Raw genomic sequence first — 19,490 nt, 5'->3', positions numbered from 1 at the left:
TACAGGATGTTGTTCATAGTGGATTTATAGTTTTATTTTTTTTAATGTTTTAAAAATGATTTTAGAGAGAGAGAGGAAGGGAGAGGGAGAGAGAAATATGGATGAGAGAGAGAAAAATATCCATTGGCTGCCTCCAGCATGCCCCCAACTAGTGATTAAGCCTAAAATTCAGGCATGTGCCCTGGCTGGGAAATGAACTGGCAACCTCTTGGTGCATGGGGTGATGCTCAACCAACTGTGCCACACTGGCCAGAGCTATAGTTTTTTTTGTTTTTTGTTTTTGTTTTTTTAATGAGATCTCTATTTTGAGGGGGTTAGGTGGGTGTTGTGTGTATATGTATATATTATGTCTATATATATGTATCAAGTTAAAATTGGCTTCCTACTCATTTATTTTTTTAAAGTCTCCTCTCTGGAACCATGACGAATAACAAGTCTTTTCAGACATTTTGTTTAAAATCTTTTTTTTCATATTAAATGAAGACTATTTCTTCAGACTTATTCTGAAGTTTAGCATTCAAGGTTTCTTATTAGCTGGTCTCAGTCTACCTCTAATCCTGTCTTCTCACATTCTCCTTTGTCAGACCTAATCTTCAAAGAAACCACTATTACTCTCATAGAGTCATAGTCCTAGACTTTTACTAACAACCTTCCCTCCATCTCTGTGCACCCTACACCTCTTCCTGTCACCCATTCCAGACTTCCAATGGTTGGAACGCATGGTAACAACAAAACATGGTCTTTGAACCCAGACAGAACAGAATGACTAACTCTGGCCTATAAGTACTCAGTAAATGGCAGCTTGTCACTAAATAAGGGCTAATATTTATAGAGTATTTACTGCATGCCAGGACTGTTCATTTTCTCGTTTAATACTTTGGGGGCAATTAAGTAAATTCTGTATTGCTGGTTCACCAAGGGGGGAAATGCAGGTCTGGAGGGGGTAAATAACTTGCTCGAGGCCAAAGGTCCAGGAAGCAGCCACCTGGAGTGGAGGATCAGCGTTAAGGGTCACTGCTCCATTCCGTTCCTTCCCCGGCCCAGGTCTGCGAGGCACGTGTGCTCCTCTCTCCGAGCTCCTGCAGCCCTAGCCCTGCCCCGGGCTGCCACCTAAACTCAGACCTCAGCTCGTCCACCAGCCGGGCCTCCTGGCCGCCAGGCCCCTGATTGCTGTGACTGAGAAACTCAACCAGGCCAAGCAAGACCCTGCGACTGGTCAGAGCCTGCGACCTTCGAGTCATTCTCTTCTAGGCTTACGCGGTTGCCACCAGCATCTTCCAGACTGATGTCCAGAACCTGATGAAGGACCCCTGGGGGTGGGCAGGGGTAGGGCGACCAGGCCTCGCCCACTATTCTGACAAATCTGGGGCAGAAACCGACTGGGCAGACCTGCCATCGTCTCACCGGCGCCTAGAACAGAATCCTTCTTCTCCGAGCGACAATACAGTGCCATCCCTGCACCTCGTACATGACAGTGCGATGACCCAGGGGAGTGTCAACGTCATGGTTCCCGGCAGAAGGCCCAGCGCCATTGTGCGTGTGCCCAAGGTGGTGGCCTCTGGGCCCGCGCACGCGTGGAGGTGGGGTGGGGTGGGGGGCAGGTGGGAGGGCAGCACGGTCTGAGTGCGCCTGCGCAGATTGGAGGCAATCCTGGCAGCGGGGTCTGAGTGCGCCTGCGCAGATTGGAGGCAATCCTGGCAGCGGGGTCTGAGTGCGCCTGCGCAGATTGGAGGCACTCCTGGCAGCGGGGTCTGAGTGCGCCTGCGCAGGGCTGGACTTCCCGCGCTTTTTACGTCTCCGCGACCGTTGATTGAGGCGACGGTTGACCGAGGCGGCGAGGTGGCGAGGCTGCGAGGCGACGAGGCGGCAAAACCCGCGGGTGACAGTTGGGTCTGGTGATGGTGGGAGAGCCTAGAAGGGAAAGACTGATTGTCCCTAGTTACCAAACCACCCCAATGCCTGGGTGAGGAGAGGGTGTTGGAAGAGAGCATGAACCCTGACTGGAACCTCTCCCCCACGAGGGGTCCATAGGCCTCGTGGCCTCCCCCGGAGGCAGCGGGCTTGGGGGTGCTGTGTGTGTGGGCGCGCGCTCGGGTTCGTAGACGGAGCAAACGTTCTGCTTGTCCTCGACGTCAGCCACTTTAATGCCCGCTGGACGCTGGCGTGGGGCAACTCAGAGCCTGGCCCAGGGGCCGTGGTCCAGGGGCCGGATGCTGCACTTTTGTTTTGTTTGCGTGAAACTCACAAACGTGACAGCCCCCGTACCACCACTCCCCTCCCCACGGGTTCGGGTGTGAGCTGCGTTGGTATTTTTTTCTGGGCTGAGAAAAAGTCTCCTAACTGCCAGTTTGGTTCCCAGAATGGCATCGGGAATATTTCCTAACGGGCCCACTAGATCGGGCTTCACGCCCAAGTTAGGAAACAAGGCAGAGGCGGTCCCTGCCCTGACGGGTCCCAGGTTTTATGTCTGCGTTTGGACATTAACATTTACCTCCGTACGAGTTGCAGTTACTTAGCTGCGTTCATGTCTGTCTGCCTCACTGGGTAATGAAGTTGGTATCTTGCCTTTTCACGTGATAGGGAAGAGCTTGTTGAATTCAGTTGGGGTTGAACTAGATTAGGAGGCTAACCACGGGAAACATGATAGCGGAAATTCTGTTGTATAAGAAAAAAGCAGAAGCATGTGTTTGTCTTGTTGCCATTTCTGGAAACTGTGAGTGGAAACATCATTTCAGTTATTCTGGGTATTAAGTGAGGCCACAGTCTTTGAAATGACATCATCCAGAGGTCTCAGGCTCCTGCCCAGAGCAGGTGCCCCCAGTGCGGTGCTGAGACCCCGTGGTCAATGGTAGATGCTTCCTGGCCTTATAAGCACAGAGCTGGCCACGTGTTATTATCCATTTTGTTCTTATCAGACCAGAATTATTCTCATTGTGGGTCATTAGTTTTAAAATAAATTACATAGACTGTGTGAAATTGCTACATTTAGGAAGCAAGGTTATAATACTCTTAGCTTATTTAGAACCGAGTTGAGAAAACAGTTTATATTGTAAATTCTTAGTCAGAAATGAAAGACTCCATAAAGTGTGAACATGATCAGGTTTGAAATGATAGTTTTAAACCTTAGGTTCAGTAATTATTAGGCTAAGAATTTGATTTTGTTGTGGATACGGTATGAGTTGTAAATCTCTTTCTTTGAAGGTTTAGTCCAATAACTTCATGTGCTAAAGAAAAAGGCATAGACTTTGATATTGACGGAAATGAAGAGAAACCTAAATGAAAATTCAACCCGAAGTACAGCAGGTATGAGCAACTTTTATTTTAAAATTTTCTATATTTTGTATATACCATGTAAAGCTTGTGTAATATATAGATGGAGCATTTTGGAGGAATTTAAAAAAATGAACTTGTAGTCTAGCCTCTTTACTCTTTAGGTCCGAGGAAATAAAATAATTTGAGGCAAAACATTTAGTGGCAGAAGTGGCAGTAAAATCATACTTCCCTGGATTTATGAGTGGTCTTCCTACAAACCCTACATGCTTGAGTTTTGTTTTTATTTGTATTTATGATTTATTTAAAGTATTTCCAGAAAAACTGCTGTCTCCCTAAAAGCTTTTCTTACCATTTCTGCTTCCTGATTTATTAGTTGCAGTGTTTCCCAAAGTGTGGTACGTGTACCCCTAGGGGTATGGGAAGAGTTTGGTTGGGGTACGCGTTGCACCGGAGTTTGGTGGGGGTATGCACTGCACCGTGCTTAGCTGCGCCTAATTCTACGTTCTCATGAGTACGAGGGGGACTCAGCGTTACGAAAATTATAGAAGGGGTACACATATGTCAGAAGTTTGGGAAACACTGATTAGAGGATAAGAATGAAGAGAACCAGGGGAATGATGATAATGGGCAATGAAGATAACAATAGCTATTATTTATTGTGAATGTACTATATTTCTAGACATTTTGTTATATGTAGTAAAATATTTAATCCTTACACCAATCATGTGAGATGGGCATTGTCATCCTTGTTTTCCAGGTGAAAACTAAGGCACAAAGAGGTTGTTAAAAAGTGACTTAGGAAGTGGCAGAACCAGGTTTTGAACCTTGAAATACGGCTCTAGAGTTCATACTCTTAATCATTGTATCATCCCACCTCTCAGTATGTCCTATTGGCATAATGAGTTTAAGAAAATTGCCCAAGTTTATGCTTTGAAGTTGTATGTAATTCAATCCTACTTTGAGGTTGTATCCAAACCCAGGAAGTCTGATGCCAGAGCCCATATCATTTAATGAGTTATCGCAGTCTGTATTCTCCTATAGTATAAGTTTTGGACTAGCCAGAGTATGGTACAGCGACAAGATATGTAAATTGAGATTGAGGAAGCTTGAGTTGTATCTAGGTTCTCCACCTGTGGTAGTGTGCAAACTTTTATGACCATATTTTCCTCTGAGATCTCTTCTAGTTTTACTGTTTATAAATTCTGACTTTTGACTTGACTTGAGATCCCAGGTCTTTTATCTGAAGGATATGGGGGTAGTGTTTGGATATTATCACTCTAAGCCTTAGAGTCTAAGGCATTTTCAAAATAATCCACAGAAAATATGCATTACAGATACCTGGAGTGCTTGTTAAAATTTCAGTGTTTTGGCTTCCAAACTAAATCTATTGAAATAAAATCTATGAGAGTAGGGTCTAGGAACTGGCATGTTAAGCACAATTCCAACGAAATCTTAGTCACACTAAAGTTTGAGAACCATGGCGCTAAACAGTATGCTACCATAGTCCAAAGAGTGGTTGGGGTTTTTGAAAACATGGGTTAATGTCTGGTTCTCCCTTACTCCTTTTGTACTTGAAAGGTCCCTTCTAGTTGATATGGTAATAGGCAAGCATAGGAGGAAATAAGGCAGTGTTAACCTAGAATAAGAAAGGAATTTTTACAAAATAGAAGCAGACTCATTGATTCAGAGAACAGACTGATGGTTGCCAGAGGAAAGGGAGTTTAGGGAACCAGGTAAAAAGGTGAAGGGATTAAGAAGTACCAATTGGTAGTTACAAAACAGTCACAGGGATGTAAAATACAGTATAGGGAATATAGTCAATATTTTAATTTTATGTATGGTGCCAGCTGGGTACTTGAGATATCAGGAGGATTACTGGATAAAATATATGATTGTCTAACTACTATGCTGCACACTGACACCTGAAGCTAATAGAGTTGAATGTAAGCTGTAATTGAAAATTAAAAAAAAGGAGATTTTAGAGAAACAAATGAGACTATTTAGGATCTTAAAAAGAATGTAAGAATCAATCAAAGGTATAAAATATGTTTATAATAAATATACAATTAACATATAGAAGTAGACAAAGTATTCTATAACTAAATCTATTTTCCTATTATATACTAATTTATTGGAACATTCAATTTAGGCTGTTTGCCTGTACCTTTGTTCAATCAGAAAAAGAGGACTAGACAGCCATTAACTTCTAATCCACTTAAAAATGATCCAGGTATCAGTACTACTTCTGACAGTTATGATTTTCCTCCTTTACCAACAGGTAAGAAAATAAGTTGCAAACTTTTATTTTTTTATAATATATTTCTATTGATTTTTTACAGAGAGGAAGGGAGAGGGATAGTTAAAAACATCGATGAGAGAGAAACATCGTTCAGTTGCCTCCTGCATCCTCCCTCCCCACACTGGGGATGTGCCTGCAACCAAGGTACATGCCCCTACTGGAATCGAACCTGTGACCCTTTAGTCCGCAGGCTGATGCTCTACCCACTGAGCCAAACCAGTAAGGGCTAGTTGCAAACTTTTAGAAAATAAGAACTAGGATTATAGAAAATTACCATTTCTATTTTATGTTTTTCTTCTTTCCATTATCCAAATGTAGAGATTACTTGGCTCTTTCTGAACATTCCAGTATAGTAGTTTGAGTTTTCTTGTCTATAAGGGTAGCTTAGAATTTTAAATGGATTATCTTAGATCTGGAGCCTTTGTTTTAATGAAATGGTAACCTATATTGTAAATAATTTTATTTTCTTTTTTATGATACATATGGATATTGTGGTTTAGACATTTGGTGCTAACAAATGAAGAAACTCAAGTTGCCTCAAGAATAAAATGTGCATAGGAACACAGGAAGAATTAGAAAAAATAGACCTTAGGAAGGATAGAAGCCCAGGAATTTCTAGTGCTTAGCCTCAGTCTTTTTCTCTCTTATAGCATTTTTATCTTTATTTTATCTTTATTTTGTTGGCTTCCTTATAGTTTCAACAAGTATATTAACTAAGTTGCCCTTGCTGAGAATTCACATAACCTTTTAAGTCTATTTCTCAGAGCCCATATTGATCTCCTTCTGTATCTCTTGATTCAAATTCTAGACCTTGGGAGGTTTTAAACTATACTGACTTTTTACTTATCTTTGGAAAGAAGGCATGGACAGAAAGACATTCTTAAATATACTTGGTGCTTGCAGGTTATATACGTTTACATTTTTCTTAAAAAATAATAGACTCTTATGCAACTAGAATTTTAAGATCAATCAATTTCTCTCTTTCTCAATACCTGTATTGTTAATTTTATCCAGTGTTCAACCATAGACCTTAATCTACTTCTAAATTTATATTATTCAACATTTAAGGGAGTTGAAGTAAGAATTTCATATTTTCCAATTTTTATGGATAAAATATTCACATGAATATGCATAAATGGACATTCTGGTTATTCTTTGTCATTTAAAAAATTCGGACCCTAGCTGGTTTGGCTCAACAGATAGAGCATTGGCCTGTACACTGAAGGATCTCTGTTTTGATTCCTGGTCAAAGGCTTGTACCTTGATCGCAGGCTCGATCCCCAGATCCAGTCAGGGTGTGTGTGGGAGGCAACCAATAGATGTCTACTTCTGCCTCTTCCCCCTCCCTTTGAGTCTCTCTAAAAATTAATGGAAAAATATTCTCGGGTAAGGATTAACAAAAATAAAAAATTATCCACCAGTTAAAATATTTTTATAAGTAGCATAATGTTGACCTTACATTAACAATAATTAGAGTTGCTCATAAAGAAATTTGTATCCTCCTAAATACTGAACTCTACAGGCTGTGACCAGGATAACTGTCAGAGATATAAAATTCTCATATTAGGTAAGAGAGAAGACTAGATCAGTGTTTTTGACATTTTGAAAGATTGTTTGGGAAACAATCAACCTTAGAAAGAAGTAGAAGAGAGTAGAGTAGAATAGAAAATACCAGAGTGTATCACACATAGTAAGAATAAGAATTGGTGAAATTTTATGTTCTTTCAAACACACACATGCACACTATACATACATATGTTCTGAGTTATGTATTTTTTGCTGTGGGTTGGAATAAAAAAGTTAAAGAAACATTGATTACATTGAATTCATGTTACACAATACAAGGTACTATACTGGGATTGATTGCAGAAAAGATACAGATAAACCTATTGCTTTTGCATAAAACACAGTGGGGGAGAAAGACATCTATAAAAATTAATAGGGCAGGCTGTGAGAGATTCCTCAAAGTGCTGCTGAAGAACAACTTCATATCTTTAAGTTCTTTTCTTCAAGTTTTCAACTGTCAAATAAGTTTGAATTATTATTTTTTAAATGCTATCTATTTTACTTTTCTCTCTGTTATATCTTTTGAGATTGGGCCTGGGAAGCAATGAATCCAGAGTTGCCTTCTTTAACGAAAACAGTCAACACAGGGTATGTGGAAACATATACATCAATGAATGTGTGTCTGTTACTGACTGATGTTATTCTTCTATGTTATTTTACATTTTTAAATTTTGAAACAAACTATTAGTATTTAATAAGATATGTTTTCTCGAAAGGCAAATACCACATTCAGTTTCTCATCCTTTGAGAAGTCAAGATTCTGTGCCTAAGTCTATTCAGCCAAACACTGAAAGGAGCAAGAGTGGCTGGAGGTGAGTCTACTTAAGATTTCTTTCTTTTTCTATTCCTTCTCCTCTCCCTCTCTTCTTTATCTTTTCCTCCTTTCTTAGACAGAATTATATTTAGGAAATTTCTCTGTTTAACTACAACTACAGCAATTATTAGCTACATTTTATAAAAGAAGTTAAAAAGACTTTAGGTAAAATTGATAGTGATTATATTTCCAGAGATTTCTTCATGTTGAAAGGAAATTTCTGCCATTATTTATCACTATGAATTTATGATTTTTCTATGGATTATTAGTGATCTAATTGAAAATACGCAAAAAGTCAGAAATAACTATGTCATAATATTGAATATATTTAGAAATTGAGAACCAAATAGAATGCCCAATCTTATCCTACCTAGTAAGATAAATAGAATGTAATAAGAAAGAAAGATGGAGACTGAAATTCATATGCATCTGCAGTGGTAGAGCTCAAGAAATGAGGCCATCAAGGAAGATGGTCATTGCCATAAGAATTAAGTTCAATGCCTAAATATTGTGAAAAAATGAATAAAAAAAAGGACATGGATTACTTTTTAGGTTGGATTTTAGTATTCTTGAGTAAGTGGCAACTACTGGAGGAAATAATTTGGGAAACAAAGTATTAGAAAAAGAGCATCAAACATATATCATATATTGGTAATTGTTTAGTGCTTTGATATGCTATTTTAATTCTGACTACAACCTTATGAAGTTAATATTACCATGACTTTTATTAAATATATAATATTTAAGAAAGGGGAAACTTAATAAAGTTGTTAATACATCAAAACAATATTTTCACTTTTAAATAATGAGTTTTTATTTTATTATCATGCTAATTTCCTCAAGACCATTCAGTTACTTTTTCAGGATTAGGGCTTGAAACTAGGCCTATTAATGGTTTTGAGATTGTTTTTGGAGGTATAGTTTTAGCTGCAGGTGCTAGGAGAAAGTTTATTGTGATAGACATTAGACAGAGAATTAGGTAACAAGTTGTAATCTGGACAGTCACCCAATCCTATACAATAAAAGCCTAATATGCTAAGTGTCCAACCATTTGTTTGACCGTTTGATCAGTTGCTATGATGCCCAATGACCACCAGGGGGCAGACACTCAGACTGGTAGGTTAGCTTGCTGCTGGGGTTTGGCTGATCAGGACTGGGAGAGATGGGCCGGACATGCCCTGGAGCCCTCCCACGGTCTTTCCCTGGCTGGCCAACTTCCTGCGGTCTCTCCCTAGCAGGCTGGCCTGAGGGACCTCATTGGTGCACAAATCCGTGCACGGGGCCTCTAGCTCAGAAATAAGAATTATTAATTTTTAAATTTAGAAAATGTAAATGGAAACAACTAATTTTTAAAAAAAACTATTACAGCTACAGAGATGACAACAAAAACACCAGCTTCAAAACTTGGGATAGAAATGATTTTAGGCCTCAGTGCAAAAGAACAAACCTAGCGGCAAATGATGGAATAAATTCTTCAATGAGTTTCGGAGTACAACAACAGAAAGAGTTAAAAGTATCTCAACTTCCTAACTTATCTTACCAAAGAGAATGTGAAGTACTCAGACCAACACATTCCTCAAAAATTCCTGGCTCTACAATGAGAAGTCTAGAAAAAAACAGTACATTACAGGCATTTAAGCCCAATATCCAACAAAATCAATTCAAGAAAAAAATGTTAGGTGACATTCCAGAAGAAAACGCTCTCAAGGTAAGCTTTTAAATATGAATTATTTACATTTTTGTATTTACCTGTAAAAAATTAGATAAATAAGTATTTAGAAAATTATAGAGATAAGAACATTTGAAATGAATCTCATGGCATGCAGTTCAATTGGAGTGAATGAATGTTCGTTTCTAAAATATTTTCATAGAGGTTGTGAACGGCTGCTCTTTTTCATAGTTGTTTTAGAGTGTCCTACTGGGTTCTGAATTTCACTGTGTACTAAATATTGAGATGATGACAATTTATCCATTGCTTGCAAAAGTTCTCCAAGCTCTCCTCAAAGTAACAAGGATTAGCAAACTTTTTCTGTCAAGGGCCAGAGGGTAAATATTGTTGGTTTATGGGCCATATGGTCTCTCTTGCAACTACTCAGCTGTGCCACTCAACTCTGTAATTGTAGCTTAAAAGCAGTCATAAACAATACATAAATGGATGAGTGTGGCATGTTCCAATAAAAATTTACAAAAACACAGCAGGTTATATATGGACTACAAGCTATAGTTTGCTGACCTTCGCTCTATAATCTGGTTTTATTTTACCTCTAACCTCTTGTTTCATATTCACTAATTCTCCAATGCACTTGCCATTTTTAGATATTCACAATTCTTTAAACATGATCTACAGGATAATACGACTCTGCTTTGGCTTATGATCTTCCTATATCTGTACTTCCTTCAGCCTTACTTTCTGTTTCCATTCTTTACTGTTATTGTTCTTTGTAAATATCTTTACCAGTAAAGATATCTTTGCTATCTTTCCTCCCTTGCCTCCTGGCCCAATGGATTGTTTACCCTGTGTCCTTCTCTGTGCTCTGGAAGGCTGAATTGTACTACATAGTGCATCATCCTAGGATCCCTTAACTGATTTCTGTTAGGGGTCAGCCAGTGGGAGTCACTGGCAGGACATCAGAGGGTGAGGAGAGAGGTTGGGTTTTTCTATGATTTTCCTGCTTAAATGTAGTGTTACAGGTAGTAGTGTGTCCCTGCATCATATAGCCCCTTCATGAGTCTAGCTTTCATAGGTTTGCTAATTTTATTTCCTTCCCTTGTCCTTTTAGCCCAGGAGTGGTAGAGGTTGTGTATTAGTTTTTGAGTGCTTAAGTGCCTTAGGTTTGTTTTGCCCACATGTCTGTGAGAAGTCTTTTCAGTAAGCCATCTGAAGTAAATTCTTTTTCCCTCTTGGAAATATGACTAAAATAGCATGTTTCATAGTAGTTCTCAACCTTAGGTTTCCTTGTACATAAGAATGATACAACAGAGTGACCTTAATAAAAGTGGCTCATTATTGCTGTACTCCTCTATAGGAGACATTCATACCTGAGTTAAGAGGGGGAGAGGGAGGAAAGGTAATTATAGTTGGAAAACAATGTCCCTTCAAGTGTTCTTAGATATGCCTTGCCCTCACAAAGGGAAGTGCCACCACCATTCCCTGAAAATTAGTATCTTAACACATAGTATTCTTAGTCGATCTTTAAAAATGTCAAACACATTCCATCCTTTACACTTGCTATTCCCACAGTCCTCACTCAACAACCTATTTAAAATAATTATATGTCTCTTTTATGTTTTTTATCCTGTTTTTCAAATGTATAAGATATATCAATTCCTGAAATTCTATGATATATTTATTGTTTATTTTCTGAATTTCCCACTGGATGTCAAAATCTGTGAGGGTATATATTGTCTGTTTTGTTCACTGTTGTTTCTTCATTACCTATGTTTGGCACAGAATAGTACCAATATATACTTTTTGAGTAAATGAATGAATCATTCCCCTCCTAGAGTATGAGAACATTAAGGAAAGGAATTATGTTCTTTTCACCTATATTTATCACATGTCTGGTACACAATATTTAAAAAAAATATTCAACAAATGAATGCATCAATTGATGCCCATATAAATAATTCTCTTCTTTTAAAAAAATATATCTTATTGATTTTTTACAGAGAGGAAGAGAGAGGGGTAGAGAGCTGGAAACATCGATGAAAGAGAATTATCGATCAGCTGCCTCTTGCACACCTCCTAGTGGGAATGTACCCGCAACCAAGGTACATGCCCTTGACAGGAATTGAACCCGGGATCCTTCAGTCTGCAGGCTCTATCCACTGAGCCAAACCGGGTTCAGCTTAATTCTCTTTTTGTCTCCAAGTGTTTCCTACTTTCTCCTCCTATAAAGTGCTAATGATGCCTTTAATTTATGGAGTAACAGCATTAACATTTTCAATAATTCTTTTACATATTTTACACATGTGCCTGTTATAAATGTCAGGAATCCTTACAAAGAAATTGAAGAGTGTGATGGAAAATAAGAAATGTGTTTCTAATGCTATCATTTTATGTTTTCTAAAGGATGCCTCATTGTATCAATTAAAACTTAAGGAAAAAGATAATTCTTTAAGAATTATATCAGCAGTTATTGAAAGCATGAAGTACTGGCGTGAACATGCCCCCAAAACTGTACTTCTTTTTGAAATATTGGGTAAGTATAATACTTCAAAAATATTTAAGTAATACTCTTAGATAATAGTGTTCAATGTCAATAGGAATACCTAAGAGATCTTACAGAAAAAACATTTTGCAAAAGGAGATTTTAATTAATTAGGCTTTTTTTCAGTTCCTGGGTCTGTCATTGATTTGTGACTTTAGATGTATTTGCTTATTTATGTAGTAGTATTCTTCTGATTTATAATGTTAAAACTGAAAAGATTATTACAAGTAATTTTATTCAACCCTTAAAGTTTGTGAGGAAATGGGGCAAATAAAATAGACTTGACTAAAATCACAAAGCTAATCAACAGCAAAAATGGATTTAAAATCTAAGTTCCTTATTCTTAATCTTGTGTTATTTCTATTATAATTGACTAAATCCAGTAGTAATTTTGTATATAAATTAAATTATATTTTAAATACTCTGAAAGAACCTTTAAGAACCCTTTACTGCTATGAATACCTTATAATTAATGTTTTCTAAATTAATATTTAAAAGGGGAAGAGTTTTATAGAGTGTTTTTGGAATTTGATTTTACCTAGAATGAAGAGATAAACAAGTGAAAGTAGAGATTCAGAACATACTTCTTTCAATAGTTTAAATAACATTTAATTTAAATTATGAAATATTCTAAATATACAGAAAAATATAGAGAATACTCACTTACCCATGTTATAGATTTGAAACTTCTATCCATTTTTCTTCTAATCTAGAGATAATCACTGTGGTATCTTTCCTGTCCATGCTTTTATAATAGATATTACTATATACATCTGATTTCATAAATTTATGTGGAGTTTTAATTTCTTTTTGTGTTTTAAAATACACAGCTTGCATTTTCAGCCAGTATTATGGTTTTGGATTTAGCCATTTTCTGTCCTGCCATAATATTGTCTTTATCTTAGAGCTCCAAATGTGGCCTGTTCAATAGCTTCTGACTCTTTCCTTTTGGCATTAAGATGCTTATCAAAGTTGTTTATACCACCCATCCTTATACCACAGTGTCATATTCTTGATGATTTCTTTTGGTTGCTCTTTTCCAGAAGCTAGAATATGACCCCTTGCATATAATTTTCTGGCTGGTGTCAAGTCCACCACCTAAACCCTGTCTGTACTCTGAAGCTGGGGAAATGGGATACACTAATTGGTTTAAGTCCATCTCAACTCCCCCCTGCATCTGGGGTTGGGGCCAAATTCCATTCAAATTATATGGCTAAGAATGGCATAGGAGAGGTTTTCCAAAGGAAAATCTGTGTACTAATAGGGGAAATGGAGGCTGACCTCAAAATAACAAATGTTCACTATCAGTTTTCAATAAGTGGCTGTTAAAGGAATAATTAATGCTCTCATTTGATACTTTCTTGAGACAAACAATTATTATTTGCATTTTATAAGATGAGACAAATTTGAAAGAGTTTAAAACAATTTGCTCAATTTAGTAAGCTGAAGAACTGGGACTCAAATGCATGCCTTTTGATTCTAATTCAATATTTATTTTTTTCATTAAACCATGATGTTTATTAGTTATATATGTGTATTTCATTATTATGTAATAGAATGATCTGAGGATTTAGCCACTTTATAGAATACATTCTAAAAAAAAGGTTCAGATGGCCAGCTATTGTCAGTTGAATGAACTTTGGCATATAACCTGTTCCTAAGTTGGAGAAGGCCAGAAATTTTCTTTCCCTTAGAGTAAAACAGTTTCAGAAATACCTTTTCCTCATTAAATGTCTTCTTTATTATTGTATAAATAAAACTATGAGAGAGTTGGTATGGGAGTAGTTATTTAAATATCAACTTCTCTTTGTTGAATTTTATTTGCATTTTACCATCAATGATCCCCCCTCCCCTTCTTTAATGTTACGTAGGTGTTCTCGATTCAGCTGTTACACCTGGACCATATTATTCAAAGACTTTTCTTTTGAGAGATGGGAAAAATACTCAGCCTTGTGTATTTTATGAAATAGTGAGTATTTGAGCATTCTTTGCAAAGCCTTTGCCAACAAAACATACAAATGTAGACTGTAATTCATTGCAATAGAAATGATGTTAACATTTTAGTTGTACAAAGTACAACTGAACATTTTGTTCAGTTTTAGTTATGATTTTGAAATCATTTGTTTAATATGGAGAGCATACTATGTGCCTGGCCCTGTGCTAGATGCAACATATACAAATTGGGATATGAATAGTAAATGACTCTTTCAAAGAGATTATAATCTCAGTAAAAGATGGTTATATAAATGTTACATTGTGGTATGATAAGTGGTATGCTAGAGGTATGTGCAAGGTGCTATAAAAGTAGATAGGAAGATCAGGAAAATATTTGAAAAATGTAATAACCTTTTTTAAAAATATATATTTAAGGACTAAATAACCAATGTGTGTTTGGGGGAGAGGAGAGGTAGGAAGGAAAGCATGCTAAATTGAGAGAGCAGAATATTTAAAGACAAGGAGCTAAGGGAGAGCCTGGATTGTATAAGAAACTGCAAGTAGTTTATAGTTATCAGAGTGTAGAGTTAGTAAGTGATGGGGGTAAGGGTAGTAGTAGTCCTGAGGTTGGGGGAAGGCAGAGAGTGGGCTGGGATATAAGGAAGAGGCTTGGTGATGAAGAATGGGGTGACGAAGTCTGGAGGCCTTATATGACTTATATACTTTGTGAATTTGGCATTAATCCTGAAATTGACTAATTCTGAAATCAGACATGGATTCTAGTTTTTATTTCACCATTTACTAGCTTTATGACCTTGAGTAAGCTACTTAAACTTTCTGAGCTTCAGTTGTTTTATTTGTAAAATGAGACAAATTTATACTTTGAAAGGTTGCTTTGGTGATTAGATAATAACACATGAGTGTATAGCATTTCTGACACATAGTAGATGATTAAGAAAAGTATTATAAGGTTATTAATTTCTAAAACATCTTGAGTGTTTATTATTCTCTAGTCTTATGACTTTTATAAATAAAAACTTTATACAACAAAGTACATAACTCATAATTGTATAATTCTGTGTTGCATCACAAAGTGAACATTACCAGGTTAAGAAATAGAACATTGCGGTTACTCCATGCATCCTTGTGCTTCCTCCCATTCACTACCTCCTGTCTCCTAACTTTTAATATCATAAGTTAATTCTGCCTCTTTTAAAGCTTTATATAATTAGTATCATATGGTATGTTTTCTTTTATGTCTGATTTCTTTCACTGAATATTCATCTTTATTTTTGTATGTAGCTATAGTTCAATTATTTATATTTATATGTACAATGTTTTGTTGTCTGAATATACCATGGGTTAGTTTTCCATCTGGTTATTTCCAGAGTTCTTGCTATTATGAGTAATGTTCTATGAACATTTTTGTATATGTCTCTTGTGCATATGCATTCATTTCTGTTGGATATATACCTAGGAGTAAAATTGCTGCATTATAGTGCATGTGTGTGGTTTAATACAGTAGTTTCTGCTAAAGAATTTTCCAAAGGGTTGTGCCAATTTACACACTCACAATCAGTGTAGGTGAGTGTAATTTCTTTCATTGTTTTCAACACTTAGTACGCCAGTCTTCTTTATTTTAGCAGTTCTAGTGAGTGTTTAGTGCTATTGCATTTCTCTACAGTTCCCAGTGACTAGTGAAGTTGAGTATCTTATATACTTACTGGCCAATTAGGTATCTTCTTTTGTAAAGCCTGTTCAGGCCTCGGGTCTCTTTTTTTTTTGTTGATGTTGTTAACTCTTACCTGAGGATATTTTTCCATTGATATTTAGGGAGAGTGGATGAGAGAGGGAAAGACAGATACACATCAGTGTGAGAGAAACACATCGATTGGCTGCCTCCTGCATGTGCCCTGACTAGGGCACAGGCCAGGGAGGAGCCTGCCCTTGACTGGAATCAAACCTTTGGTCTGCAGGCTGTAGCTCTACTGAGCCAAATCAGCTAGGGCTCATGTTCTTTTTTCTATTGAATTATTTGTCTTTTTGTTACTGATTTATAGGAGATTTAAAAAAATATTATTCTTGGTACAAGTTCTTTATCCATTATGTATATTGCAAATATTTTCTCATACTTCATGATTTGCTTTTTAAATTTTAATGGTGGCTTTTGAGGAACAGAAATTCTTCACTTTAATATGGCTCCTTTAGCAATAATCAACATCTTTCCTTACAATTAATGCTTTTTATAACAATTTAGTGAAAGCAATCCCATAATAGTTTAAATTTACTCATGATTAAGAGGCTTTGATGCTGAATGATCTTTTTCTGGTTTGTTAGTCCCATTAAGGCATAGCTCTTTTGGTTCCCAATTCTAAGCCTGTGGTGGGATGGGGTGGTTTCCAGAACCTCTTTTTCTTACGAGCCTCCGATTCTATTTTTTCCTCCTAGCCCTATGAGCCTGTCAAAAGCTCTGCTCAGTTTCTTAGACTCTCACTGCCTTGATTGACAGATACCTCAAGGGGAAAGCATCCCCAAATATCAGGCTTCATTCTGGACTCCTCTCTTTCCCAGATACAGTCTGTAATTCCTCATTGTCTTGGTATCTCTCTGAAATTTACGAGGAGATTTTAAAGTATTTCATCCAGTTATTCTAGTTCTTAGTTGGAGAGTTGGTATGAACTACCTTTCTGTCATCAACTGAAAGTAGAACTCTGGCAGTCTTACAGAAGTGAATAATTCATGTGCCTTTACATTGAGAATTATTCAGTCTTTTAAGGAATAGCAGTTCCCTAGCTTGTAAGAAGTCCTACCCAAGTAAAGGTCTTTCCTCTGTGACAGGGCACTCATATATGCCCAGCTGCTGCCAGGGCCAGCCTGACGGTTGAACCGGGCTGAGCTAGGGAGGTGGGAAGTAAGAAAAGAAAGAAATTTAGGAAAGCGGGATCCGGAGGACTCCAAGTAGCCATTGACCGACTGTAGCAAGTTTATTAACTGCGCAATGCTTTTTATACACAAAACACTAATTAGGAGGTCTGCCAGGAGGAGTGTATTTCTTTGTTCTTCTTAATCTCTAAAGGAGAGATAGAGCCGAAGGACTAATTCTTAGTACAATAAATCTCAGTAGATAATTACAGACTTCTTGGCAAGACAGAAAAGGTTGCTCTCATACTACAAAGATTACTTTCAATCTACTGATAATCGCCATCCAAACAAGTCAGGGAAATCTTTGGGTTGGGGGCCAGCCCTGCTAGCCCCCTCAGATGCAAGGATCTTGTCAGCTTACATCCTGTCACCAACAAGCTGTCATGGTTTTGTAAGCAGTGGGGCCCTAAATTAGGTAAGAGAGTTATAGAATTTTGGGTGTTTCATATTTAGTTGGCCATATAGTTTCAAACAGTTAAAATTTAGATGAAGTAATAGATGACTATTGATATTTATCTTTTTAAAAACAGGATCGTGAACTTCCAAGACTGATTAGAGGCCGAGTTCATAGGTGTGTTGGAAACTATGACCAGAAAAAGAATATTTTCAAATGTGTTTCTGTCAGACCAGCATCTGTTTCTGAACAAAAAGCTTTTCAAGCATTTGTCAAAATTGTAGATACTGAGATGAGATATTATACCAATGTAATGAATGAAATTTAAATAGTGAAGTTTAAATACTATAACTTAAAGCACTTTCTGTTATTGTTTAAATTAGCATCTGCACAGTTTTATAGCTATTGCTTTTCTGTATTTCATTTGTTGAACTAAAATATTTAAATGCTTTCAAATGTATAAAGAGTTTTTGAAAAATAATTTTACTGTCTTTCATAAAAAGCACATTTGCTAAAATTCAATAACCATTTCAGATAAAAATGTTCAATGCAATGGAAATAGATACTTATTTAACATGAGATAATAATACATTGAGTTAGCCCCAAATCCAACTTCAAACTTAATGGGGAAATATAGAGACATTCCAATTAAAGTCATGAACAAGATGACAAGGGTGCCCACTGGTAGTACTGTTACTAAACACTGTACTGGAGCTGCTAGTTTATGCAGTTTATTTAATTCACTTATTTAATGAGCATATATTCTGTGCCAAGCAGTCTTTCAAGTGCTGGAGACAAAGTAACAAAAATCTCTGAACTTGATGGCATTTATAATCTGTGACCGAGAGAATACTTTAGATAAAAAAATTGAAATATTAGAATTTTTGCTACTGGCAGATGATATAATTGTATACATGGAAAACCTAAGAAAATCAACTGAGAAACTACTGTAAAAATTAGATAATTTAATAAACTTAATGTGCATAAATCATTAGTAGAAATATTTAAGTAACCCACAAACATTAGAGTGTAAAATGGATAAAAGTACCATTTAAAATAGAAAAAATTCCAATACTAATTAAGACTAAATGATAAGTATGGAAAATGTATGAATAAAAGTTTAAAATATTAATAAAGCACAGAATAAAAGACTTGGACAAATGGAAAAATAAATTTTCTTGTATAGAAATAAAAGATGTTTTTACTCAAATCAATTTGTAGCATGTAATTTTCTCTATGTACACACACACACACACACACACACACACACACACACACACCCCAAGCTGATAATAAAGGTTGTGTTAAAAAAAAAAAAAAGAATTGTCAAGAAAATTCCAAAAAGAACACTAGACAATAGTTTTATTGTATATTATAAAGCCTTAAATATATTATCTATTGCTGTCTAGCTAATTATCCCCACACCCCAAATTAGTAGCTTAAAACAAAAAGTATTTATTCTTCTCACACTTTCAGTGGGCCAGCATTTCAGGAGTAACTGACTGGGCAGTTCTGGCATGTGGTCTCTTAGGAGGACCCACTTCCAAGGTGGCTGATGCAAATGACTGCCAAGGGGGTGCTTTTTGTTGGCAGGAGGCCTGTTTCTTACTATGCGGACCTTTACAAAGGGCTGCTTGAGTGTCCTCATGACATGGTGGCTGGCTTTCCTACTAGGGTGAGTAACCTAATAGTTACCTAGGCGGAAACTATCCTTTTTTATGATCTAGCCTTGGAAGTCACATCAGTGTACTACAGTCTTATTTGTGAGAAGTGAATCTTTTAAGTATTTACCACATTTAAGAAGAGGGGAACTACGCTCCATCATTGGAAGGAAAGAATTCAAAGAAATGATAGACATTTTAAAACAGCATGTATTAAAATATATTTGTTCATGAAAAAAATGGTACTGGTTTATGAACAGATCAATAGAACAGAATTTAAAGGAGGAAAATAGCTCCAAGTATATAGAGAACTTAGTGATAACGATAGCATCTGAAATCAGTGGAAAAGAGATTATTCAATAAGTGATACTGGAAATGATACAGAAAGTATTTAAACAGTTTTTTATGCTAAAGT

General features: G+C 36.7%; 1 protein-coding gene across 3 annotated transcripts; it reads left to right on the top strand.

The window, feature by feature from the left end:
- Positions 1-3,260: 3,260 nt before the first annotated feature.
- On the top strand, positions 3,261-18,621 carry SPATA22 (spermatogenesis associated 22; the record flags this gene model as incomplete). Of its 3 annotated transcripts, none has more annotated exons than XM_084863972.1 (8): positions 3,261-3,303; positions 5,423-5,503; positions 7,666-7,726; positions 7,855-7,950; positions 9,321-9,660; positions 12,025-12,154; positions 14,035-14,132; positions 17,551-18,621. In XM_084863972.1, 8 exons carry the CDS (start codon positions 3,261-3,263, stop codon positions 17,740-17,742), a joined length of 1,041 nt encoding a protein of 346 aa, XP_084720098.1. In that variant the 3' UTR covers positions 17,743-18,621. The 3 variants fall into 3 exon arrangements, with proteins under 3 accessions (XP_084720098.1, XP_084720097.1, XP_084720099.1); XM_084863971.1 differs by having other exon boundaries at positions 5,423-5,551; XM_084863973.1 differs by lacking the exon at positions 5,423-5,503.
- Between the last annotated feature and the right edge of the window lie 869 nt (positions 18,622-19,490).

The sequence above is a fragment of the Pipistrellus hanaki genome (genome assembly GCF_964339955.1).
Source record: "Pipistrellus hanaki genome assembly, chromosome: 16".
Classification (NCBI taxonomy): domain Eukaryota; kingdom Metazoa; phylum Chordata; class Mammalia; order Chiroptera; family Vespertilionidae; genus Pipistrellus; species Pipistrellus hanaki.
The sequence above is the reverse complement of the archived record's forward strand: the minus strand, read 5'-3'. Positions and strand labels throughout refer to the sequence as shown.